A 26,563-nucleotide genomic window follows, 5' to 3' on the forward strand; every position below is an offset into this window, starting at 1 on the left:
ACCACCGGGAACTGGAAGAAGACAATGAAGCCATTGCTGCCACCAGAAAAAGATAAGAGACCACTAGACTACAGGGACGATTTGTTGACAGTTCATCATGTTGACATATCATCCAGGCAGACATAATGAACATCGACATGGTAACTGTCAACATTCTATACATGCCAATAGTCCGACCTTGTCAACATTCTCATGTCAATATTATACCACACCCAGCTGTCTGTAATATAAATGAACCCCCTCCCTCCACCATCCCACAGAGGATCCAGCTTCAGCAAATAGTTCACTTCTATAAACATCCAATTTTAATCTGCATTTACAGTACGTGCAATAATACAGTGCTGAAACTTCAAATGACCAAATGACTCTCCTATATCCCGTATCAACGTAACTCTTTGTTAAGCACCCTGATTATTTGTGTGTCAGTATTCAGATATTATATAATATCTCTGTGAGAGTAGTCAACAGTCAGTGGGCATTAGAAATAATTTAACACATTAGTAACCACATTAATAAGTTGGATAATAATTTAAAATTACCGAGTTCACTCAAATATTAACAATCTGCATAGCAATACTGTGACAGATCTATAATAACAATGTTGGACAAATAAACTTAAATTGTAGTCAAACAAAACACGTTCCGTCCTGTACTGATAAAAACAAATGTAAAACAAATTGTGAATGTGCAGTAATCCATAGAAACCAGGAAAATGATAAAGTTTTCCATCAGTAATTGTCCATTAGCATTATCATCACTATCATCACGGTGGTATTCCTACCCCTCTACATGGATGTAGCTCAATTACCTCTACCTGTCATTCACACTGTTCTCCATCCTCTAAATTACTTAAAAGCCATTTAGTGACAGGAGAAGAGGAGAACTATACTTACTGTAATGATTGGTAGTTATTGATTGGTTGCTATGGGTTACTGCTCCTAGTCAATAAATAACCTCCAAAGTCTCTTAAACCAATGTGATTCTGTCCACAATCGCTATGACTATAGGTCAAACACATGTCATTACACAAGGTCATAAAACAAATACAGCATTTATAGAGGCATTTAAAACATTCCCCAGATATACAGAGTCCAACAATCAATGTGGGGATCACTTTAGTCATCGAGCTGACAGAGAAGAGCAACACCCCGCTTTATCCAGTGCTGGACAGGCTGATCTGTTGGCAGCAGCAAAGCAATGACAAAGTTGGTGGAGTGGCCTGTGGTGGACAGAGTGCCCTTACGCTCGCTGGTCTTGTAGAGGGGACATACATAAGACTTAGTCTTCTTTATATCTGATGTTTTATCTGAAAGACACAAAAGAAATATAAGATCATTAGTGATTAGGTGGAACGTACTGTACCCCAACAATTGCCCATTTTTGTGGGACTGCCCCAAGTACTGGCTAGGATTGTGGTGTGGTCATGTATGAATGTGGGTGTGTTTAAGATGTTATAGGTCTGTTTTAGGCAGATCTGGGTTTAATTTTAGCAAATCATGTGAGAGCTAATGGTGCCCATACACTTGTGCGATGCCCCGCGATGCAACATCACAGGGCATCGCACCAGCAGTTCAGGTGCAATGAAATTGCACCTGAACTGCCAAAGTGATTACCATGCGATCATGCGATAGATCACATGGTAACCACGTGATGGGCACGTCACCGACGAGTGGGAGCGGCCTCCGTCCGTTCCCGGCGGGTGCCCATCGCACATCGCAGTGCGATATATAGCATGTGTTTTTAAAAACACATGCGATCGCACTGCGAAACGATAAATATTAGGTGCAGCACATACTATCTTGAGATGAGACGTGAGATTCGACCGGTGTGCCCGCACATCGCGTCGAAAGGTACTGTACCTAAAATGTGCATACAATCCTTCGATTTCTCTCACAGATGCGGTCGAAACGAAGGTTAGCACCGATTATCTCACAAGTGTATGGGCACCATTACTGTGCCCTGATTTTGAGACAAATATAGTAGACTGCAGGCTGTGGAAAGGCACAGTGGGGGTAATTCCAAGTTGATCGCAGCAGGATATTTTTTAGCAGTTGGGCAAAACCATGGGGGCAATTCCAAGTTGATCGCAGCAGGATTTTTGATAGCAATTGGGCAAAACCATGTGCACTGCAGGGGGGGGGGCAGATATAACATTTGCAGAGAGAGTTAGATTTGGGTGGGTTATTTTATTTCTGTGCATGGTAAATACTGGCTGCTTTATTTTTACACTGCAAATTAGATTGCAGATTGAACACACCCCACCCAAATCTAAAGGGCCCTACACACTGGCCGATTTTTTGAAAGATATGAACGATCTCGTTCATAAATGAACGAGAACTCATTCATATCTTTCAGTGTGGAGACTCCTGCGATGAACGATGCGCGGCCCCGCGCTCGTTCATCGCTGGTCTCCCGTCGGCTGTGCATGCAGGCCAATATGGACGATCTCGTCCATATTTGCCTGCACTTCAATGCAGCCGCGTGACGGGGGGAGTAAAGAAACTTCACTCCCCCCGTCACTGCCCCCCCGCCGCCGGGTCGCTCGTCGGCCGTATCCGCTGTCGGGCAGCTCGGCGGCGGGTCGGCCAGTGAGTAGGGCCCTTAACCCTCTCTGAACATGTTATATCTGCCTCCCACTGCACTTCACATGGTTTTGCCCAATTGCTAACAAGAATCCTGCTGCGATCAACTTGGAATTACCCCCCATGTGCACTGCAGGGGGGGGCAGATATAACATTTGCAGAGAGAGTTAGATTTGGGTGGGTTATTTTGTTTCTGTGCAGGGTAAATACTGGCTGCTTTATTTTTACACTGCAATTTAGATTGCAGATTGAACTCACCACACCCAAATCTATCTCTCTCTGCACATGTTATATCTGCCCCCCCCCCCCTGCAGTGCACATGGTTTTGCCCAACTGCTAAAAAAATTCCTGCTGCGATCAACTTGGAATTACCCCCTATGTTTCAGTGATTTATCCATGAGATTAAAGCAGCAACTTCTGGAACTGAGATAATCCTCAATCCCCAGAGAGATCTATGAGAACAGAGGTAAGCGGCGCAATCTTGTTGAGCACTAGATAAATCTTCAGTCAGGGGCGTAGCCAGAACTTTATGGGCCCCATAGCAACATTTTGAAGGGGCCCTGTCCCAATACTTCTAGAGATAACCTTTCAGCAAAGTTGTTAATTGTATGCGACTAAAAGGGAAGACAAACAGTCTAAAGGACTGTGCACAGGATTCAAAGAAAGTGATGGTATCAATTTCTATGCATAAACAAACCAATAAGGAAGAAAATAAGTGCATAAATCCAAATGCAAAACATTCAAAAAGATGGTTGGTGGTGCGCCATTAAGAAAAAAACAATAACAGTTTAGGGGGTTGAGGCAAAAACCACTAGTGGGTTTTAGCCAAAGAAGGCTTAATGTGTGGCGAACTCTTTTAGTATTGTTAAGTTAAAAATTAACTTTTATTTCTCTGTATCTAAAAAATTCATTAGTAATAGGCATTACATAGGACAATCAATTATCAGCCTGGAAAAACACACACATAAAATAATTAGTATCAGCAAAGTGAAAAAAGGATTTTAATACCTACCGGTAAATCTTTTTCTCCTAGTCCATACAGGATGCTGGGGTCCACTTTAGTACCATGGGGTATAGACGGTTCCGCAGGAGCCATGGGCACTTTAAGACTTTTTCAAAGTGTGAATTGGCTCCTCCCTCTATGCCCCTCCTCCAGACCTCAGTATAGGAACTGTGCCCAGGGAGACAGACATTTCGAGAAAAGGATTTACTTTTAAGTTAATGATGAGATTCATACCAGCTCACACTTCAACCATGCCGCACAACATGACATTCAACAAAACACATGCCAACGGGCATGACCATTACAGCAAACGTGCTAAAAACATTTTCAACAAATTAACAACTGCAGGTAAAGTACGCACTGGGCTGGGTGCCCAGCGTCCTCTACGGACTAGGAGAAAAGGATTTACCAATAGGTATTAAAATCCTGTTTTCTCATACGTCCTAGAGGATGCTGGGGTCCACTTCAGTACCATGGGGTTATACCAAAGTTCCAGTACGGGCGGGAGAGTGTGGATGTCCCTGCAGCACCGACTGACCAAACTTTAGGTCCTCATCGGCCAAGGTGTCAAACTTGTAAAACTTAGCAAACGTGTTTTCCCCTGACCAAGTAGCTGCTCGGCAAAGTTGTAATGCCGAGACCCCCCAGGCAGCCGCCCAGGATGAGCCCACCATTCTAGTAGAATGGGCAGTCGCTGAATTCGGTATCGGCAATCCTGCCATGGAATGAGCATGCTGAATCGTACCACTGATCCAGCGCGCATGCTTAGAAGCAGGACACCCAAACTTGTTGGGAGCATACAGGACAACCAGAGCCTCTGTTTTCCGTATCCGAGCTGCTCTCGCAACATAAATTCTCAAAGCCCTGACCACATCCAGAGACTTTGAAGCAGCAAAGGTGTCAGTAGCCACTGGCACCACAATAGGTTGGTTTATATGGAAAGAAGAAACCACCCTTGGAAGAAATTGCTGACAAGTTCTTAACTCCGCCCTATCTTCATGGACAATCAAGTAAGGGTTCTTGTGAGACAAGGCCCCTAACTCAGACACCCTCCTTGCGGATGCCAAGGCCAACAGAATGACCACTTTCCAAGTGAGAAACTTCAACTCTATTTCCTGGAGAGGTTCAAACCAATCCGATTGAAGGAACTGCAACACCACGTTAAGATCCCATGGTGCCACAGGAGGCACAAATGGAGTTTGGATGTGCAGAACCCCTTTCACGACTGTCTGAACTTCTGGAAGGGAGGCCAATTGTTTCTGAAAGAAAACGGACAAGGCCTAAATCTGGACCTTGATTGAACCCAATCGTAGGCCCGCATCCACACCCGCCTGGAGAAAACGTCCTAACTGAAACTCTTCCATTGGAGCCTTCTTGGTTTCATACCAAGACACATATTTTCTCCAAATACGGTGGTAATGTCTAGACGGTACTCCTTTCCTGGCCTGAATAAGAGTGGGAATGACTTCTTTGGGAATACCCTTCCGGGCTAGGATCCGGTGCTCAACAGCCATGCCGTCAAACGTAGCCGCGGTAAGTCTTGATACACGCACGGCCCCTGCTGCAGCAGGTCCTCGTGAAGAGGAAGAGGTCGAGGATCTTCTATGAGCAACTCCTGAAGATCTGGATACCAAGCCCTCCTTGGCCAGTCTGGGACAATGAGGATCGCTCGAACCCCTGTTCTTCTTATGATCTTGAGAACTTTCGGTATGAGTGGAAGTGGAGGGAAGACATACACCGACCGAAACACCCACTGGGTCACTAGTGCATCCACTGCTATTGCTTGAGGGTCTCTTGACCTGGAACAATATCTCCAAAGCTTCTTGTTGAGATGAGATTCCATCATGTGTACTTGAGGAACTCCCCAAAGACCTGTCATCTCCGCGAAGACTTCTTGGTGGAGGCCCCATTCTCCTGGATGGAGATCGCGTCTGCTGAGGAAGTCTGCTTCCCAGTTGTCCACTCCCGGAATGAAAATTGCCGACAGAGCTCTTGCATGTCTTTCTGCCCAGAGGAGAATCTTTGTCACCTCTGCCACTGCCGGTCTGCTTTTCGATCCGCCCTGACGGTTTATGTACGCGACCGCTATTAAATTGTCCAACTGGATCTGTATGGGTTGATCTCGAAGAAGATGCCCCGCTTGTAGAAGGCTGTTGTATGTGGCTCTCAACTCCAGAATTTTTATGTGAAGACAAGTTTCTTGACCATCTTCCTTGGAAGCTTTCCCCCTGTGTGACTGCTCCCCAGCCTCGGAGACTTGCATCCGTGGTTACTAGGACCCAGTCCTGAATCCCGGACCTGCGTCCCTCTAGTAGGTGAGAACGGTGTAGCCACCACAGGAGCGAAATTCTGTCTTTGGATGACAGGATTATCCTCTGATGCATGTGTAGATGAGATCCGGACCACATGTCCAACAGGTCCCACTGGAATACTCTGGCATGGAAACGGACAAACTGTATGGCCTCGTAGGCCGCTACCATCTTTCCCAACAACCGAATGTATTGATGAATCGACACTCTTGTTGGTTTCAGAAATTGTTTGATCATTCTCTGGATTTCCAGAGCCTTTTCTACTGGAAGAAATACCCTCTGCACCTCTGTGTCCAGTATCATTCCCAGAAAGGACAATCTTGTCGTCGGTTCCAACTGTGACTTTGGAAAATTTATGATCCAACCGTGTTGTTGAAGTATTGTCAAGGAGAGTGCACTGTACTGCACCAACCTTTCTCTGGACCTCGCTTTTATCAGGAGATCATCCAGGTCAGGAATTATATTGACTCCTTGCTGTCGAAGGAGGACCATCATTTCCGCCATCACCTTGGTGAATACCCTCGGTGCCGTGGAGAGTCCGAACGCCAATGCCTGAAATTGGTAATGACAATTCTGTATTACGAATCTCAGATAAGCTTGATGTGGAGGATAAATGGGAACATGTAAGTAGGCATCTTTTATGTCCACTGGCACCATGAAGTCCCCCTCCTCCAGACTGGAAATCACTGCCCTCAGAGATTCCATCTTGAACTAGAACCTTTGCAGGTAGAGATTCAGAGTTTTCAGGTTTAGAATCGGTATGACCGAGCCGTCCGGCTTCGGAACTATGAATAGGCTTCAATAAAACCCTTCTCCTTGTTGTAACAAGGGAACCAAGACAATGACTAGATCCTGACACAATTTTTGTATTGCTGCTGCCACCACATCCCTGTCTGGGATAGAAGCTGGTGAGGTCGATTTGAAAATACGGCATGGGGAAATGTCTTGAAACTCCAGTTTGTACCCGTGGGACACTATTTGTACGACCCATGGGTCCAGGCCAGATTGAACCCAGAACTGACTGAAGAGTTTCAGACATGCCCCCACCTGAGCGGACTCCCGCAAGGCAGCCCCAGCGTCATGCTGAAGATTTGGCAGAAGCAGAGGTTGATTTCTGCTCCTGTGATCCTGGAGACATTGTGGACTTTTTTCCTTTCCCCCTTCCTTTACCCACAAAGAAAGGGGAACCTTCACCCTTTTTGTATTTATTGGGCCGAAAGGACTGCATCTGAGAGTGATGTGTCTTTTTCGCCGGCGCAGGAGCATTTAGGCAAGAATGTCGAATTTACTGCGGTAGCCGCAGAAACTAAATCATCCAGCCCGTCTCCAAACAAGGCCTCACCTTTATATGGGAGAGCCTCCATATTCCTTTTAGAATTTGCGTCAGCATTCCATTGGCGAATCCACGACGTCCTCCGTGCTGAGATTGCCATGGTAGCGGCTCTTGATCCCAAGAGATCAATATCTTTCACGGCTTCTAGCATGTACGCAGCAATTTCTTTGATATGACCTAACGTTAGGAGTATCTCGTCTCTATATATTGTGACAATGTCTGATGACAAGTTTTCTGACCACCTTTCAATAGCACTACTCACCCACGCACAGGCAATGGTAGGCCTTAGTAGTGTCCCATTGGCCACACCAATAGATTACAACGTAGTCTCCAACTTGCGGTCTGCCGGCTCCTTTAGTGAAGCCGTCCCAGGTGCAGGGAGAATCACCTTTTTCTTTAACCGTGACAGGGCACTGTCTAAAATGGGGGATGATGCCCACCTTTTCCTGTCCTCTGCAGGTAAAAAGGTAATTCCCTTTTGGGAATCTGAAATTTCTTTTTGGGTTAAACCAGACTCCCTCAAAGAGACTGTTCAGCTCATGAGATGGAGGGAAAGTTACATTACTTTTCTTTCTTTATTAAAGTAAGTCTTCTCCTGTGGTAAAGGAGGGGGCTCCGTAACTTCTAACACCTCCTTTATGGCAACAACATGTTTTGAATGTTTTTCGCTAACTTTAGATCTATTCCCCTGGAATCACTAGTGTCGACACAGGAATCATGTGACATACATCACCGACCATTAACCAAGCACGCACACTGTTTCCGGGCACGTGGAATCTATACCCAACCCGGCATCCGAGTCCAAGAGCGGCTCTCTGCACAGCGACACGGGTTCATAGCAGCAATCTCACCTGTATCTCGCCTGTACCAAAATAAGTAAGATCTTCAGGCCGACTCTCTCATCCCGGAGAGATCACCCACCTCCTCTGCAATGTGCATGCACAACAGGGGAGGAGGTGTTTGACCTCTGGGACAGTAGAAGCCGCTCGCACTTCATCTGTCCTTTGCTCCGGCGTTAGCGGTTCTCCCCCACTCTCATTGTCTCCATTCACTGCCCGCAGGCACATGGGACAAAAGTAGAAAGGGGGTTCGCTTGCAGCCCTGGAACATCTATTCTACCTTTCAGCACATAAGTCTATTTCTTAACATCACTCGTATTACCAGGTACAATTTGGTTGGTTATATTTTACCAGCATTAATGTAGCATTTTGAAACATACCTGTTTATACAGTAACTGTCTAACAGTGTTAAATCAAATGTAAAATTATACCGCATATGTTTTATGTTTACTGTTTATTTTTCCCAACTAACAGTGGAATTGCTACAGTGCTTTCTGTTTTGAATTGTGGTTACTCAGTAACAGTGTTTTTTGCCTGCTTGGAAACAGAATTGCAACATAGTCTCTGTTTCTGATTAAGTGGTAACAGAGAAACACTGGTCCTTGCTCTATCTTGACCAGTGGGTGAGCTGGTATTTAATTACATATATTTTTCTGCATATCATTGATTAGTGTTTTATCACAACATTTTGATTTTATAGCAGAAAGCACTCTCGATATTCTATCTTTATGTGCATTGATTTATATGTGATTCTCTTGTACATCAAGTGAGATATGGTTGAATTTTTGTTATGAGAACTATGTGATCAGAGGACATATTGAAGGTAATTATTCTATTGTCTACAGGCTGACTCTTAGACAAATCTTCTTAAGCTAGTAAAGAAGTGCCCCGTTAGACATAAAAAAAAATTTTTGTGTATTTATTATAAGAACTCTCAGCAGAGAGCGTCTGAAAACAGGTTAGATTGAGATCAAAATTTTAATATTAAAAGGATCTCTCTAACATGGTATACAAACCTGTATATAATTTGATCATATTTTCACTTTGCTGATACTAATTATTTTATGTGTGTGTTTTTTCCAGGCTGATAATTGATTGTCCTATGTAATGCCTATTACTAATGATTTTTTTAGAAACATAGAAATAAAAGATAATTTTTAACTTAACAATACTAAAAGAGTGCGCCACACATTAAGCCTTCTTTGGCTAAAACCCACTAGTGGTTTTTGCCTCAACCCCCTAAACTGTTAATTGTATGCACCATAATAGTGCTCTAGATCATTCTCTGAATCATAGTAGTGCCTTAAGGTGCATACACACTTACAGAGAAAATGAGCGACGTCGCTCATTTTCTTGACCAGTGTGTATGCCACCAGCGATGATCGATGCGTGGCCCCGCGGGTCTGCAACGATAGTCGCTGTCAGAAGTGCATGCAGCTCAATCTGGACTGTCATCCAGAAGCTGCATGCACGGCCAGCAGCTGCGTGACGTCACTGAGTGATATGAGCGGCCATATCACTCAATCTGTATGGACGGCTGCTGACTGCCGGGCACGGAGGGGAAACACTAGATGACGTTGCTCACAGAGCGACATTGTCTAATGTGTATGGACCATTAATTAATGTTATGCCACGTTGTAGTGCTGCCAGTACACATTACTATTACAAAGTACCCCCAGTTCACATTATGACATACAGTGACCCCAGTTCATATTATGTCACACTATAGTGACTCCACTTGATAAAATGCCACATTACAGTGCCCCAGTTCATATAATATAACATTATAATGCCCTCTAGTACATTTTATACCACATTACAACGACCAGGACCATGGGCATAACTACATATATTGTAGGCCCCACGGCAAAAGTTTGTAAGGGCCCTTATATATCTACTAATGGTGAAAAATGTATATAACACATGTAACTGTGACAGGGAAGGTTGCCCCTATCAGCTCTGGGGCCCCATAGCAGCTGCACTCCCTGCACCTATGGTAGCTATGCCCTTGTCTTCAGTGTTAGGGGTTTATTTAACAGCTATTTTCTGGAGGTACCCGCAAATAGTAAGTATCCCCGAATATATGTACAGGTGACCACAGCAGATATTATCCACAGACTCCATTTTCACTCACGTCAGCAGCCCCCATATTTTTCTATGGGGGCTTCATTTTTGCAGATTTTACTGGAAGATGGCAATTTACCTGAAGATGGCATTAAGCCATTGTAGCCTCTAGGCTGCCTACCCCAAGAGTGGCCAGGCGAGGGATCCTTTCCTGATGGTGGATTTAAATACATTCAGGCCAACATTAATTTCTTATTGCCGCAAAAAGTGGCGCTATGGAATTATATGCCCCTTAGCCTGTTCTCTGGTGACAACACTGGAGTAAGCACTTTTCTGAACTTAGAAATAGACCTGTTACATTCCGACATTTCAATTCCCTTATCCTACTCCCCAGTGGTGCAAGTAGAAAAAATGTCTTAGTGGTACTGTGTGCACGCGCCAAAAAATGGGTCAAAAGGTCGACATGAAACAGGTAGACAGTACAAAAGGTAGACAGTACAAAAAGTCGACAGGGTCAAAAGGTAGACAGTACAAAATGTCAACATGGTCAAAGGGTCGACAGGGTCAAAATGTCGACATGAAAATGGTCGACGTGAAAATGGTAGACACCATGTTTGCATTTTTGTGGTTTGTGCGGATAGTTTTGTCATCTGGGACACCCAATTGTAGAAAGGCATACGCTCGCCACGCTTCTGGCTCGGTGGCTCGCTGGGCTCGCCACAAGGTTTATAACCAGCTCTATGCCGACATGGATAGAGAAGGTATGAAATAGCCCAAAAACATGTTAAATAAAAAAAAAAAACACTTGTCTATATTTTTTATGTCGACCATTTTCATGTCAACCATTTGACCCTGTCGACCTTTTGACCCTGTCGACCTTTTGTGCGGTCAACCTTTTTTCGTGTCGACCTTCTGACCCTGTCGACCTTTTGACCTAAATGTCTGTCTAACATATGGTGTCTATATATTGAATGTCTAACTAGACACTGTCTATCTATCAACCAGATACCGTGATACACATATGGGGGGCCAGATACACATACAGTATGACCCTAATAGTGCCAGATACACATATGCTCCCTCAGTGCAAGATACACATATGCCCCCACAGTGCCAGATACACGTATACCTCCACCGTGCCAGATATGCCCCCACCATGCCAGAAACACAAATGCCCCACGGTGCCAGATACACAAATGCCCCACGGTGCCAGATACACAAATGCCCCCAGCAGTGCCAGATACGCTCCCACAGTGCCAGATACACATTTCCCCACAGTGCCAGATACACATTGTCCCACAGTGCCAGATACACATTGTCCCACAGGCCAGATACACATATGCCCCCACCGTACCAGATGTGCTCCCACAGTGCCAGATACACAAATGCCCCATGGTGCCAAATACACAAATGCCCCACGGTGCCAAATACACAAATGCCCCCAGCAGTGCCAGATATGCCCCCACAGTGCCAGATACACATTGTCCCACAGTGCCAGATACACATTGTCCCACAGTGCCAGTAGAAAAAATGTCTTAGTGGTATTGTGTGCGTGCGTGCCAAAAATGTCTGTGGCCAAATGCCACATGGGGCATGGCCATGCCAGATACACAAATGCCCAACATTGCCAGATACACAAATGCCCCACGGTGCCAGATACACAAATGCCCCACGGTGCCAGATACACAAATGCCCCCACCGTACCAGATATGCTCCCACAGTGCCAGATACACAAATGCCCCACGGTGCCAAATACACAAATGCCCCACAGTGCCAAATACACAAATGCCCCCAGCAGTGCCAGATATGCCCCCACAGTGCCAGATACACATTGTCCCACAGTGGCAGATACCTATTGTCCCACAGTGCCAGATACACATTGTCCCACAGTGCCAGTAGAAAAAATGTCTTAGTGGTACTGTGTGCGTGCGTGCCAAAAATGGGTGTGGCCAAATGCCACATGGGGCATGGCCAATGAAAATAGGGGCATGATACACATATGGAAGGGGGGCAGAAATACATATGACACCAATAGTGCCAGATACACATATGCCCCCACAGTGCCAGATACACGTATGCCTCCACCGTGCCAGATACGCCCCCCACCATGCCAGATACACAAATGCCCCACAGTTCCCTCTCTCTCTTCTACAACTTCTCCACAATGTTATTCAAGATATTACGACTGCATTATTGTATGGATTGATGCCGGAAGGACATCAGATGGATGTTACAGAAACATCTATTAACGCTAATGCCTATACTAACCCCCAGCGCTGGGGACGATACGCTACCCTACCCTTTACGGCTATGATGTATTAGACCTTCATTTGTGTCCTGAGGATTTCCTTCTTTTGTTGAAATGTGATGCAATCCTTATATTGTTATACTGTTCTAAATAAAAACAGATTATACAAAAAAATGCCCCACAGTGCCAGATACACAAATGCCTCACGATGCCAGATACACATTGCCCCACAGTGCCAGATACACATTGCCCCACGGTGCCAGATACACAATTTCCCCACGTGTCAGATACACAGTTGCCCCACAGTGCCAGTTACACAATGCCCCACAGTGTCAGATAGAACATTGCCCCACAGTGCCAGATACACATTGCCCCACAGTGCCAGATATGCTCCCACAGTGCCAGATACACAAAAAAGCCTCTCAGTGCCAGATTCACAAATGCCCCACAGTGCCAGATACACAAATGCCCCATGGTGCCATATATACAAATGCCCCACAGTGCCATATACACACATGCCCCATGGTGCCAAATACACAAATGCCCCCATCAGTGCCAGATATGCACTCACAGTGCCAGATACACATTGTCCTGCACTGCCAGATACACATTACCCCACAGTGCCAGTAGAAAAAAATGTCTTAGTGGTACTGTGTGCGCATACCAAAAAATGGGTGAGGCCAAATGCCACATGGGGCGTGGCCAATGAAAATGGGGGCATGATACACATATGGGGGGACCAGATACACCTATTACCCTAATAGTGCCAGATACACATATGCCCCCACAGTGCCAGATACACATATGCCCCCACAGTGCCAGATACACATATGCCCCCACAGTGCCAGATACATGTATGCCCCCACCGTGCCAGATACTCCCCCACTGTACCAGATACACAAATGCCCCACAGTGCCAAATACACAAATGCCCCCAGCAGTGCCAGATATACATTATCCCACAGTGCCAGATACACATTGTCCCACAGTGCCAGATACACATTGTCCCACAGTGCCAGTAGAAAAAATAGGATTTTGATACCTACCGGTAAATCCTTTTCTCCTAGTCCGTAGAGGATGCTGGGGACCACATCAAGACCATGGGGTATAGACGGGATCCGCAGGAGACATGGGCACTCTTAAGACTTTTCATTGGGTGCGAACTGGCTCCTCCCTCTATGCCCCTTCTCCAGACCTCAGTTATAGGAACTGTGCCCAGGGAGACGGACATTTCGAGGAAAGGACTTACTTTAATACTAGTGGTGAGATACATACCAACTCACACCCTCAACCATGCTGCACACATGGCATTCAACATAACACATGCCAACAGGCATGAAACAATTGCAGCAACATGCTGAAAAACGAAGATAACACAACTTGTGTAACTCTAATACCTAAACTGCAGGTAAAGTACGCACTGGGACGGGCGCCCAGCATCCTCTACGGACTAGGAGAAAAGGATTTACCGGTAAGTATCAAAATCCTATTTTCTCATACGTCCTAGAGGATGCTGGGGACCACATCAAGACCATGGGGTTTATACCAAAGCTCCAGTGTGGGTGGGAGAGTGCTGACGACTCTGCAGCACCGATTGACCAAACTTTAGGTCTTCATCGGCCAAGGTGTCAAACTTGTAGAACTTAGCAAATGTGTTTGACCCCGACCAAGTAGCTGCTCGGCACAGTAATGCCGAGACCCCCCGGGCAGCCGCCCAGGATGAGCCCACCTTCCTAGTGGAATGGGCCTTCACCGACGTCAGTAACGGCAATCCAGCCGTAGTATGAGCTTGCTGAATCGTATTTCTGATCCACCGTGCAATAGTCTGCTTGGAAGCAGGACACCCAATCTTGTTGTGAGCATACAGGACAAACAGGGACTCTGTTTTCCGTATACGAGCTGTTCTAGCAACATAGATTTTCAAAGCTCTAACCACATCTACAGATTTTGATTCAGTGAATGTGTCAGTAACTACTGGCACTACAATAGGTTGGTTTATGTAAAAAGATGAAACCACCTTATGAAAAAAATGTTGTCGAGTTCTCAACTCTGCCCTATCTTCATGGAAGATCAGGTAAGGGCTCTTGTGAGACAAGGCCCCCAATTCAGACACCTGTCTTGCAGATGCCAAAGCCAAAAGCATCACCACTTTCCAAGTGAGAAACTTCAACTTTATCTTTTTTAGAGGCTCAAACCAATCCGATTGAAGGAACTGCAATACCACGTTAAGGTCCCATGGTGCCACTGGAGGCACGAATGGAGGCTGGATGTGCAGAACCCCTTTCACGAAGGTCTGAACCTCTGGAAGAGAGGCCAATTGTTTTTGGAAGAACACTGACAAGGCCGAAATCTTAACCTTGATTGATCCCAATCGGAGGCCCGCCTCCACACCATCCTGCAAAAAATGGAGGAAACGCCCTAAGTGAAACTCTTCCGTAGAAGCTTTCTTGGATTCACACCAAGACACATATTTTCTCCAAATACGGTGGTAATGTTTCGACGTTACTCCTTTTCTGGCCTGAATAAGGGTGGGGATGACTTCCTTGGGAATACCCTTCCTGGCTAGGATACGGCGCTCAACAGCCATGCCGTCAAACATAGCAGCGGTAAGTCCTGGTACATGCACGGCCCCTGCTGCAGCAGGTCCTCTCGAGGAGGAAGAGGCCGAGGATCTTCTATGAGTAACTGCTGAAGATCTGGGTACCAAGCCCTCCTCGGCCAGTCTGGGGCAATGAAGATTGCTCGAACCCTTGTTTTTCTTATGATCCTGAGTACTTTTGGGATCAGCGGAAGTGGAGGGAAGACATACACTGACGGGAACACCCACTGGGTCACCAGTGCATCCACTGCTACTGCTTGAGGGTCTCTCGACTTGGAACAGTATCTCTGAAGCTTCTTGTTGAGGAGAGACGCCATCATGTCTATTTGAGGAACTCCCCAAAGACTTGTCACCTCTGTGAAGACTTCTTGGTGGAGGCCCCACTCTCCTGGATGGAGATCGTGTCTGCTGAGGAAGTCTGCTTCCCAGTTGTCTACTCCCAGAATGAATATTGCCGACAGAGCCTGTAGATGTTTTTTTGCCCAGCAGAGGATTTTTGTTGCCTCTGCCATTGCCGCTCACCTTTTCGTTGCGCCCTGCCTGTGCATGTACGCGACTGCTGTTACATTGTCCGCCTGGATCTGCACGGGACGGTCTTGAAGAAGATGTACCGCTTGTTGAAGGCCGTTGTAAATGGCTCTTAGCTCCAGCACGTTTATGTGAAGGCAGGCTTCCTGATGTGACCAACGTCCCTGGAAGTTTTCTCCCTGAGAGACTGCTCCCCAGCCTCGGAGATTTGCATCCGTGGTTACAAGGACCCAGTCCTGAATCCCGAATCTTTCGGTGCATGTGTAGGTGTGACCCCGACCACTTGTCCAACAGGTCCCACTGGAATACTCTGGCATGGAGCCTGCCAAACTGTATAGCCTTGTAGGCCGCCACCATCTTCCCCAACAACCGAATGCACTGATGGATCGACACCCTCGATGGTTTCAATATCTGTTTCACCATTTTCTGGATTTCCAGAGCCTTTTCCACCGGAAGAAATACTCTCTGAACTTCTGTGTCCAGAATCATCCTGAGGAAAGACAACCTTGTCGTCGGTTCCAATTGTGACTTTGGGTAATTTATGATCCACCCGTGTAGTTGGAGTATTGACAGAGAGAGTGATATGTTTTGTAACAACTGCTCCCTGGATCTCGCCTTTATCAGGAGATCGTCCAGCTAAGGAATTATATTGACTCCTTTCTGACGAAGGAGGACCATCATCTCCGTCATCACCTTGGTGAATACCCTCGGCGCCGTGGAGAGACCGAAAGGTAACGTCTGGAATTGGTAATGGCAATCCTGAACAGCGAATCTCAGATAAGCCTGGTGAGGAGGATAAATGGGAACATGCAGGTAAGCATCCTTTATGTCCACCGACACCAAGTAGTCCCCCTCCTCCAGACTGGCAATCACCGCCCGAAGTGATCCCATCATGAACTTGAACCTTTTCAGGTAGCAATTCAGGTCTTTTAGATTTTGGATTGGTGTGACCGAGCTGTCCGGCTTCGGAACAACAAAGAGGCTTGAATAAAAACCCCGCCCTTGTTGTAACAACGGTACCAGGACTATGACCTGGTCTTGACATAATTTTTGGATAGCCGCTGTTACTGCTTCTCTTTCTGGCGGAGAAACTGGCAAGGTCGATTTGAAAAATCGGCATGGAGGAACATCTTGAAACTCCAGTTTGTATCCCTGGGATACTATTTGCAACACCCAGGGATCCAGGCCAGACAGAATCCAACCCTGGCTGAAGAGTTTGAGACGTGCCCCCACCCGAGCCGCCTCCCGCAAGGGAGCTCCAGCATCAAGCTGAAGATTTGGCAGAAGTAGGGGTAGATTTCTGCTCTTGGGAACCTGAAGCTGCTGTGGGCTTCTTTCCCCTTCCTCTTCCCCTACCTGCAAAGAAGGGGGAACCTCTCGTCTTTTTGTATTTATTGGGCCGAAAGGACTGCATTTGTGGGTGATAGGTCTTTTTTGCCGGTGCAGACGCAGAGGGCAAAAATGACGACTTACCTGCGGTAGCCGCCGAGACTAACGCATCCAGGCCATCGCCAAATAAGGCCTCACCTTTATATGGGAGCGCCTCCATGTTTCTTTTGGAATCTGCATCCGCGTTCCACTGGCGAATGCACAGCGCCCGCCTAGCCGATACTGCCATGGTAGCGGCTTGTGAACTCAAGAGTCCAATATCCTTCATTGCTTCCAGCATGTAGGCGGCAGCGTCCTTGATATTCCCTAACTTAAGGAGTATCTCATCTTTATCAATCGTGTCAATCTCTGATGACACGCATTCTGACCATTTTTCAATAGCGCGACTCACCCACGCGCAGGCAACAGTGGGCCTGAGCAGGGTACCATTGGTAACATAAATGTATTTCAATGTCGTTTCCATTTTGCGGTCTGCCGGCTCCTTAAGTGAAGCCGTGCCAGGTGCAGGGAGAATTACCTTCTTTGTCAACCTGGAAAGCGCACTGTCTAACACAGGTGGTGACTCCCATTTTTTCCTGTCCTCAGCCGGGAAAGGGTAAGCTATATGAATCCTTTTGGGAATACGAAATTTCTTATCAGGATTCACCCACATTCCTTCAAAAAGAGCATTTAGTTCGTGTGAAGGAGGGAACGTGATTTTGGATTTCTTTTCCTTACATAAATAAGCCTTCTCCTGAGGTACAGGAGTGCTTTCTGTAACCTCCAACACGTCCCTTATAGCCACAGTCATATATTGTATACTTTTAGCCAATTTATCGTCGACACAAGAATCAGAGTCCGTGTCGGTATCCATGTGTACAACATTCACAAATGGTCTCTTATGTGACCCAGAAGGGCCACCTGCAAAAGGAATAACAGCATCCTGAAAAATCACATCTTCCACAGATTTTCTCCAGCATGCAGCCTCCCCTCCGGGGAGGAACTCCCTGCCTCAGACATGCCTCACACGTGTACAGCACACTCACAGACACACTGGGACTTATTTGGGGACAGACCCACAGTAAAATCTGTCAGAGGGACACAGAATAGGAGCAGCCAGTTCCCAATCACAGCGCCAGTATGCTATGCCTGTGAACACAGAATGCCCACAGCCAAACAGCGCTTTTAAACAGTAATTCACACTATTAATTGCACCATAATCGCTTTGTGCCCCCCCCTTAATAGCACCCTGTACTTGTCAGAAGTGGAGGAGAGGACCAGCATGTTCTCTGCAGCCTGAGGAGAGAGAGAAAATGGCACTGAGTAGTGTGCTGGCTGCCTGAGGAAGAAGCTACGCCCCTGCAATGGCGCGTCCTTACACTCAGGATATTTATACTGGCGGGGGTAGGGCTGTGCGAGCGGCATCTTATGCCCCCTTTTAGCCAGTTTGAGGTATATTTCTTGCTGCCCAGGGCGCACCCCCCCTGCACCTTGCACCCTGCAGTGCCTGTGTGTGTGGGCAGCAATGGCGCGCTGCGCTCCTGCCAGCCGCGCCGTACCTCGGCCGTCACTTACTTCATAGAAGCTCATTCTTTTCATACCCACCTGTCTTCTGGCTCTGTGAGGGGGGTGACGACGTGCTGTGGGAGTGAGCATCTAGACATGGCTAGCGTTCAGTACCCTTCAGGAGCTAATGGTGTCCTGTCAGCCAGAAGCAGAGCCATGAAACTCTTTAGGAAGTTGGTTCTGCTTCTGCCCCCTCAGTCCCATGAAGCAGGGAGTCTGTTGCCAGCAGTTCTCCCTGAAAATAAAAAAACCTAACATAAGTCTTTTCAGAGAAACTCAGTAGAGCTCCTCCAGTCTGCCTGGGCACATTTCTAAAACTGAGGTCTGGAGGAGGGGCATAGAGGGAGGAGCCAGTTCGCACCCAATGAAAAGTCATGAGAGCCCATGTCTCCTGTGGATCCCGTCTATACCCCATGGTCTTGATGTGGTCCCCAGCATCCTCTAGGACGTATGAGAAAATGTCTTAGTGGTACTGTGTGCGCGCGTGCCAAAAATGAATGTGGCCAAATGCCACATGGTGCATGGCCAATGAAAATAGGGGGGGGGGGGCAAGATACACAAATGGGGGGGGGCAAGATACACATATGCCCCCACAGTGCCAGATACACGTATGCCCCCACGGTGCCAGATACACATATGCCTCCACCGTGCCAGATACACAAATGCCCCACGGTGCCAGATACACAAATGCCCCACGGTGCCAGATACACAAATGCCCCACAGTGCCAGATACACAATTGCCCCAAAGTGCCAGATACACAATTGCCCGACAGTGCCAGATACACATTGCCCCACAGTGCCAGATACACATTACTCCACAGTGCCAGATACACATTGCCCCACAGTGCCAGATAGGCATATGCCCCCACCGTGCCAGATATGCTCCCACAGTGCCAGATACACAAATGCCCCACGGTGCCATATACACAAATGCCCCATGGTGCCAAATATACAAATGCCACTAGCAGTGCCAGATATGCCCCCACAGTGCCAGATACACATTGTCCCACAGTCCCAGATACACATTGTCCCACAGTCCCAGATACACATTACCCCACAGTGCCAGTAGAAAAAATGTCTTAGAGGTACTGTGTGCGCGTGCCAAAAAAATAAGAATTTACTTACCGATAATTCTATTTCTCGTAGTCCGTAGTGGATGCTGGGGACTCCGTAAGGACCATGGGGAATAGCGGCTCCGCAGGAGACTGGGCACATCTAAAGAAAGCTTTAGGACTATCTGGTGTGCACTGGCTCCTCCCCCTATGACCCTCCTCCAAGCCTCAGTTAGGATACTGTGCCCGGACGAGCGTACACAATAAGGAAGGATTTTGAATCCCGGGTAAGACTCATACCAGCCACACCAATCACACCGTACAACTTGTGATCTGAACCCAGTTAACAGCATGATAACAGTGGAGCCTCTAGAAAAGATGGCTCACTACAGCAATAACCCGATTTTTTTGGTAACAATAACTATGTACCAGTATTGCAGACAATCCGCACTTGGGATGGGCGCCCAGCATCCACTACGGACTACGAGAAATAGAATTATCGGTAAGTAAATTCTTATTTTCTCTAACGTCCTAAGTGGATGCTGGGGACTCCGTAAGGACCATGGGGATTATACCAAAGCTCCCAAACGGGCGGGAGAGTGCGGATGACTCTGCAGCACCAATTGAGAGAACTCCAGGTCCTCCTCAGCCAGGGTATCAATTTTGTAGAATTTTACAAACGTATTTGCTCCTGACCAAGTAGCTGCTCGGCAAAGTTGTAAAGCCGAGACCCCTCGGGCAGCCGCCCAAGATGAGCCCACCTTCCTTGTGGAGTGGGCATTTACAGATTTTTGGCTGTGGCAGGCCTGCCACAGAATGTGCAAGCTGAATTGTACTACAAATCCAACGAGCAATAGTCTGCTTAGAAGCAGGAGCACCCAGCTTGTTGGGTGCATACAGGATAAACAGCGAGTCAGATTTTCTGACTCCAGCCGTCCTGGAAACCTATATTTTCAGGGCCCTGACAACGTCTAGCAACTTGGAGTCCTCCAAGTCCCTAGTAGCCGCAGGCACCACAATAGGTTGGTTCAGGTGAAACGCTGAAACCACCTTAGGGAGAAACTGAGGACGAGTCCTCAATTCCGCCCTGTCCGAATGGAAAATCAGATAAGGGCTTTTACAGGATAAAGCCGCCAATTCTGACACGCGCCTGGCCCAGGCCAGGGCCAACAGCATGACCACTTTCCATGTGAGATATTTTAACTCCACAGATTTAAGTGGTTCAAACCAATGTGACTTTTGGAACCCAAAAAACTACATTGAGATCCCAAAGTGCCACTGGAGGCACAAAAGGAGGCTGTATATGCAGTACCCCTTTTACAAACATCTGAACTTCAGGGACTGAAGCTAGTTCTTTTTGGAAGAAAATTGACAGGGCCGAAATTTGAACCTTAATGGACCCCAATTTCAGGCCCATAGACACTCCTGTTTTCAGGAAATGTAGGAATCGACCCAGTTGAATTTCCTCCGTCGGGCCTTACTGGCCTCGCACCACGCAACATATTTTCGCCAAATGCGGTGATAATGTTTTGCGGTTACATCCTTCCTGGCTTTGATCAGGATAGGGATGACTTCATCCGGAATGCCTTTTTTCCTTCAGGATCCGGCGTTCAACCGCCATGCCGTCAAACGCAGCCGCGGTAAGTCTTGGAACAGACAGGGTCCTTGTTGGAGCAGGTCCCTTCTTAGAGGTAGAGGCCACGGATCCTCCGTGAGCATCTCTTGAAGTTCCGGTTACCAAGTCCTTCTTGGCCAATCCGGAGCCACGAATATAGTGCTTACTCCTCTCCATCTTATCAATCTCAGTACCTTGGGTATGAGAGGCAGAGGAGGGAACACATACACTGACTGGTACACCCACGGTGTTACCAGAGCGTCTACAGCTATTGCCTGAGGGTCCCTTGACCTGGCGCAATACCTGTCGAGTTTTTCCCAACGGTTTATAATCATGTGGAAGACTTCTGGGTGAAGTCCCCACTCTCCCGGGTGGAGGTCGTGCTGAGGAAGTCTGCTTTCCAGTTGTCCACTCCCGGAATGAATACTGCTGACAGTGCTATCACATGATTTTCCGCCCAGCGAAGAATCCTTGCAGCTTCTGCCATTGCCCTCCTGCTTCTTGTGCCACCCTGTCTGTTTACGTGGGTGACTGCCGTGATGTTGTCCGACTGGATCAACACCGGCTGACCTTGAAGCAGAGGTCTTGCTAAGCTTAGAGCATTGTAAATGGCCCTTAGCTTCAGGATATTTATGTGAAGTGATGTCTCCAGGCTTGACCATAAGCCCTGGATATTCCTTCCCTGTGTGACTGCTCCCCAGCCTCGCAGGCTGGCATCCGTGGTCACCAGGACCCAGTCCTGAATGCCGAATCTGCGGCCCTCTAGAAGATGAGCACTCTGCAACCACCACAGGAGGGACACCCTTGTCCTTGGTGACAGGGTTATCCGCTGATGCATCTGAAGATGCGACCCGGACCATTTGTCCAGCAGGTCCCACTGGAAAGTTCTTGCGTGGAATCTGCCGAATGGGATTGCTTCGTAGGAAGCCACCATTTTACCCAGAACCCTTGTGCATTGATGCACTGAGACTTGGCTCGGATTTAGGAGGTTCCTGACTAGCTCGGATAACTCCCTGGCTTTCCCCTCCGGGAGAAACACCTTTTTCTGGACTGTGTCCAGGATCATCCCTAGGAACAGAAGACAAGTCGTCGGAACCAGCTGCGATTTTGGAATATTGAGAATCCAATCGTGCTGCCGCAACACTACCTGAGATAGTGCTACACCGACCTCCAACTGTTCCCTGGATCTTACCCTTATCAGGGAATCGTCCAAGTAAGGGATAACTAAAATTCCCTTCCTTCGAAGGAATATCATAATTTCGGCCATTACCTTGGTAAAGACCTGGGGTGCCGTGGACCATCCATACGGCAGCGTCTGAACTGATAGTGACAGTTCTGTACCATAAACCTGAGGTACCCTTGGTGAGAAGGGTAAATTTTGACATGAAGGTAAGCATCCTTGATGTCCCGAGACATCATGTAGTCCCCTTCTTCCAGGTTCGCAATCACTGCTCTGAGTGACTCAATCTTGAATTTGAACCTCTGTATGTAAGTGTTCAAAGATTTTAGATTTAGAATCGGTCTCACCGAGCCGTCCGGCTTCGGTACCACAACAGTGTGGAATAATACCCCGTTCCCTGTTGCAGGAGGGGTACCTTGATTATCACCTGCTGGGAATACAGCTTGTGAATGGCTTCCAAAACTGTCTCCCTGTCAGAAGGAGACATCGGTAAAGCCGACTTTAGGAAAACGGCGAGGGGGAGACGTCTCGAATTCTAATTTGTACCCCTGAGATATCACCTGAAGGATCCAGGGGTCTACTTGCGAGTGAGCCCACTGCGCGCTGAAATTCATTGAGACGGGCCCCCCACCGTGCCTGATTCTGCTTGTAAAGCCCCAGCGTCATACTGAGGGCTTGGCAGAGGCGGGAGAGGGTTTCTGTTCCTGGGAACTGGCTGATTTCTGCAGCCTTTTTCCTCTCCCTCTGTCACGGGGCAGAAATGAGGAACATTTTGCCCGCTTGTCCACGAAAAGACTGCGCCTGATAATACGGCGTCTTCTCATGTTGAGAGGCGACCTGGGGTACAAACGTGGATTTCCCAACTGTTGCCGTGGCCACCAGGTCTGAAAGACCGACCCCAAATAACTCCTCCCCTTATTAAGGCAATACTTCCAAATGCCGTTTGGAATACGCATCACCTGACCACTGACGTGTCCATAACCCTCTACTGGTAGAAATGGACAACGCACTTAGACTTGATGCCAGTCGGCAAATATTCCGCTGTGCATCACGCATATATAGAAATGCATCTTTTAAATGCTCTATAGGCAAAAATATACTGTCCCTATCTAGGGTATCAATATTTTCAGTCAGGGAATCCGACCACGCCAACCCAGCACTGCACATCCAGGCTGAGGCGATTGCTGGTCGCAGTATAACACCAGTATGTGTGTAAATACATTTTAGGATACCCTCCTGCTTTCTATCAGCAGGATCCTTAAGGGCGGCCATCTCAGGAGAGGGTAGAGCCCTTACAAGCGTGTGAGCGCTTTATCCACCCTAGGGGGTGTTTCCCAACGCACCCTAACCTCTGGCGGGAAAGGATATAATGCCAATAACATTTTAGAAATTATCAGTTGTTATCGGGGGAAAACCACGCATCATCACACACCTCATTTAATTTCTCAGATTCAGGAAAACTACAGGTAGTTTTTCCTGACCGAACATAATACCCCTTTTTGGTGGTACTCGTATTATCAGAAATGTGTAAAACATTTTTCATTGCCTCAATCATGTAACGTGTGGCCCTACTGGAAGTCACATTTGTCTCTTCACCGTCGACACTGGAGTCAGTATCCGTGTCGGCGTCTATATCTGCCATCTGAGGTAACGGGCGCTTTAGAGCCCCTGACGGCCTATGAGATGTCTGGACAGGCACAAGCTGAGTAGCCGGCTGTCTCATGTCAACCACTGTCTTTTATACAGAGCTGACACTGTCACGTAATTCCTTCCAACAGTTCATCCACTCAGGTGTCGACCCCCTAGGGGGTGACATCACTATTACAGGCAATCTGCTCCGTCTCCACATCATTTTTCTCCTCATACATGTCGACACAAACGTACCGACATACAGCACACACACAGGGAATGCTCTGATAGAGGACAGGACCCCACTAGCCCTTTGGGGAGACAGAGGGAGAGTTTGCCAGCACACACCAAAGCGCTATATATATACAGGGATAACCTTATATAAGTGTTTTTCCCCTTATAGCTGCTGTATTGTTAATACTGCGCCTAATTAGTGCCCCCCTCTCTTTTTTAACCCTTTCTGTAGTGTAGTGACTGCAGGGGAGAGCCAGGGGAGCTTCCCTCCAACGGAGCTGTGAGGGAAAATGGCGCCAGTGTGCTGAGGAGATAGGCTCCGCCCCTTTTTCGCGGACTTTTCTCCTGCTTTTTTATGGATTCTGGCAGGGGTTAAAATTCATCCATATAGCCCTGGGGGCTATATGTGATGTATTTTCGCCAGCCAAGGTGTTTTTATTGCTGCTCAGGGCGCCCCCCCCTAGCGCCCTGCACCCTCAGTGACCGAAGTGTGAAGTGTGCTGAGGAGCAATGGCGCACAGCTGCAGTGCTGTGCGCTACCTTGGTGAAGACAGGATGTCTTCTGCCGCCGATTTTCCGGACCTCTTCTGTCTTCTGGCTCTGTAAGGGGGCCGGCGGCGCGGCTCTGGGACCCATCCATGGCTGGGCCTGTGATCGTCCCTCTGGAGCTAATGTCCAGTAGCCTAAGAAGCCCAATCCACTCTGCACGCAGGTGAGTTCGCTTCTTCTCCCCTTAGTCCCTCGATGCAGTGAGCCTGTTGCCAGCAGGTCTCACTGAAAATAAAAAACCTAAACTAAAACTTTCACTAAGAAGCTCAGGAGAGCCCCTAGTGTGCACCCTTCTCGTTCGGGCACAAAGATCTAACTGAGGCTTGGAGGAGGGTCATAGGGGGAGGAGCCAGTGCACACCAGATAGTCCTAAAGCATTCTTTAGATGTGCCCAGTCTCCTGCGGAGCCGCTATTCCCCATGGTCCTTACGGAGTCCCCAGCATCCACTTAGGACGTTAGAGAAATAGGTGTGGCCAAATGCCACATGGGTGTGGACAATGAAAATGGGGGCGTGATACACATATGGGGGGAGCAGATACACATATGAGCCCAATAGTGCCAGATACACATATGACCCCACAGTGCCAGATACATGTATGCCTCCACCGTGCCAGATACGCCCCCACCGTACCATATACACAAATGCACCACAGTGCCAGATACACAAATGCCAAACGGTGCACCCACCATGTCAGATATGTTTCCACAGTGCCAGATGCGACACGGCTCCCGTTTATGGAAGGGCGGCGCTGGGAGATCATGTGATCTCCGAGCGCCGCCCCTGCCGCGTCACCAGCAGCGTCACCAACCCAGCAATATGCCGGGATGGTGACTGCTGATGGGAAAGGGACCATCGATGCGGGTCGCAGCCGGGTAGCACCCATATCAGGCTCCCGGCTGCGACCCGCATCGTAGATGGAAAAGGGGTATACGGCAGGCAAATGTCGTGTTTTCTACATTATCAACCCCTGTCACCAGCGTTTAAAGGTCTGTACAATGGGCCCACCCACACCTCTTCTGGAGGCGCTATCTTTCCAGCAATCTAACTGGAAAATGGCAGCATGCACAGAAGACAGCTAAGTGTGCGGTGCATTCTTTCCCTGGATCCATTTTCATCACACACCCTGAACCCATGATTGATATGACATGTCCTCTTCTGATTTCCTGAATAAATGTAAGTGTGCTGATGCAGAGCTGCATGGTCCCTACTACTGGAACTCTCTCCCTATCAGACTCTCCAGCTATTTTTACAATTTAAATAGGCTCTCAAGACACACTTTTCTATCAAAGTCATCCAGCTAACATCCTAACCCACTGCCCCATGCTCCTCACTCACTGTCTCCCCCTCTGTGCAACCCCTGTCCATCTGCAACCCCCCCCCCCCCCTCTCCTCCGCATTTAGACTGTAAGGGCCCTCTTCTCTTACCCCCAGATACTAAAATATTGTGGAAATCTGCAGAATACGGATGATTCCCAAGGATTTACTGCTAGATGACTTTAATAAACAGGCCACTGGGATTGTCTTCTCTTCATGTATATCATTGTCTGTTAATGTCTTCTATTCCACTTTATCATCCACTTACTTGGTTTTATCCAGATTATCGGAACAGAGTCAAATAGGATTTTGGGCTGTTGTTCTGCGAGCACTCCCCTGTTAATGTTCATTAAGGAAACAAAGAAGAACAATTACATTAATGTGCAGATAAAGCTGAGATAAACTTATCAGTATAGGTGTGTATGGGGGGGGAGGGGGGGTATACATTCATAACAGTGGACACAGGGTTTGGTAAAGAGAAAGTAAAACCACTAGGCTTAACAATGTATAAAATCCTATGAGGTACCAAGCAAAATATACTAGAACCCAG

At 47.6% G+C, this 26,563-nt stretch overlaps 1 protein-coding gene across 1 annotated transcript in view; it reads right to left on the reverse strand.

The window, feature by feature from the left end:
• Positions 1 to 282: 282 nt before the first annotated feature.
• The window catches only part of DNAH12 (dynein axonemal heavy chain 12), a 320,238-nt gene continuing 293,957 nt past the window's right edge, over positions 283 to 26,563 (reverse strand). Inside the window, exons 73-74 of the mRNA XM_063940858.1 lie at positions 26,282 to 26,349; positions 283 to 1,306 (exon numbers count right to left, since the gene is read on the reverse strand). Coding sequence (XP_063796928.1) covers positions 1,116 to 1,306; positions 26,282 to 26,349 — 259 coding nt within the window. The 3' untranslated portion in view covers positions 283 to 1,115. The remainder of the gene's footprint in view (positions 1,307 to 26,281; positions 26,350 to 26,563) is intronic.

Source organism: Pseudophryne corroboree, chromosome 9 (assembly GCF_028390025.1).
Source record: "Pseudophryne corroboree isolate aPseCor3 chromosome 9, aPseCor3.hap2, whole genome shotgun sequence".
Classification (NCBI taxonomy): domain Eukaryota; kingdom Metazoa; phylum Chordata; class Amphibia; order Anura; family Myobatrachidae; genus Pseudophryne; species Pseudophryne corroboree.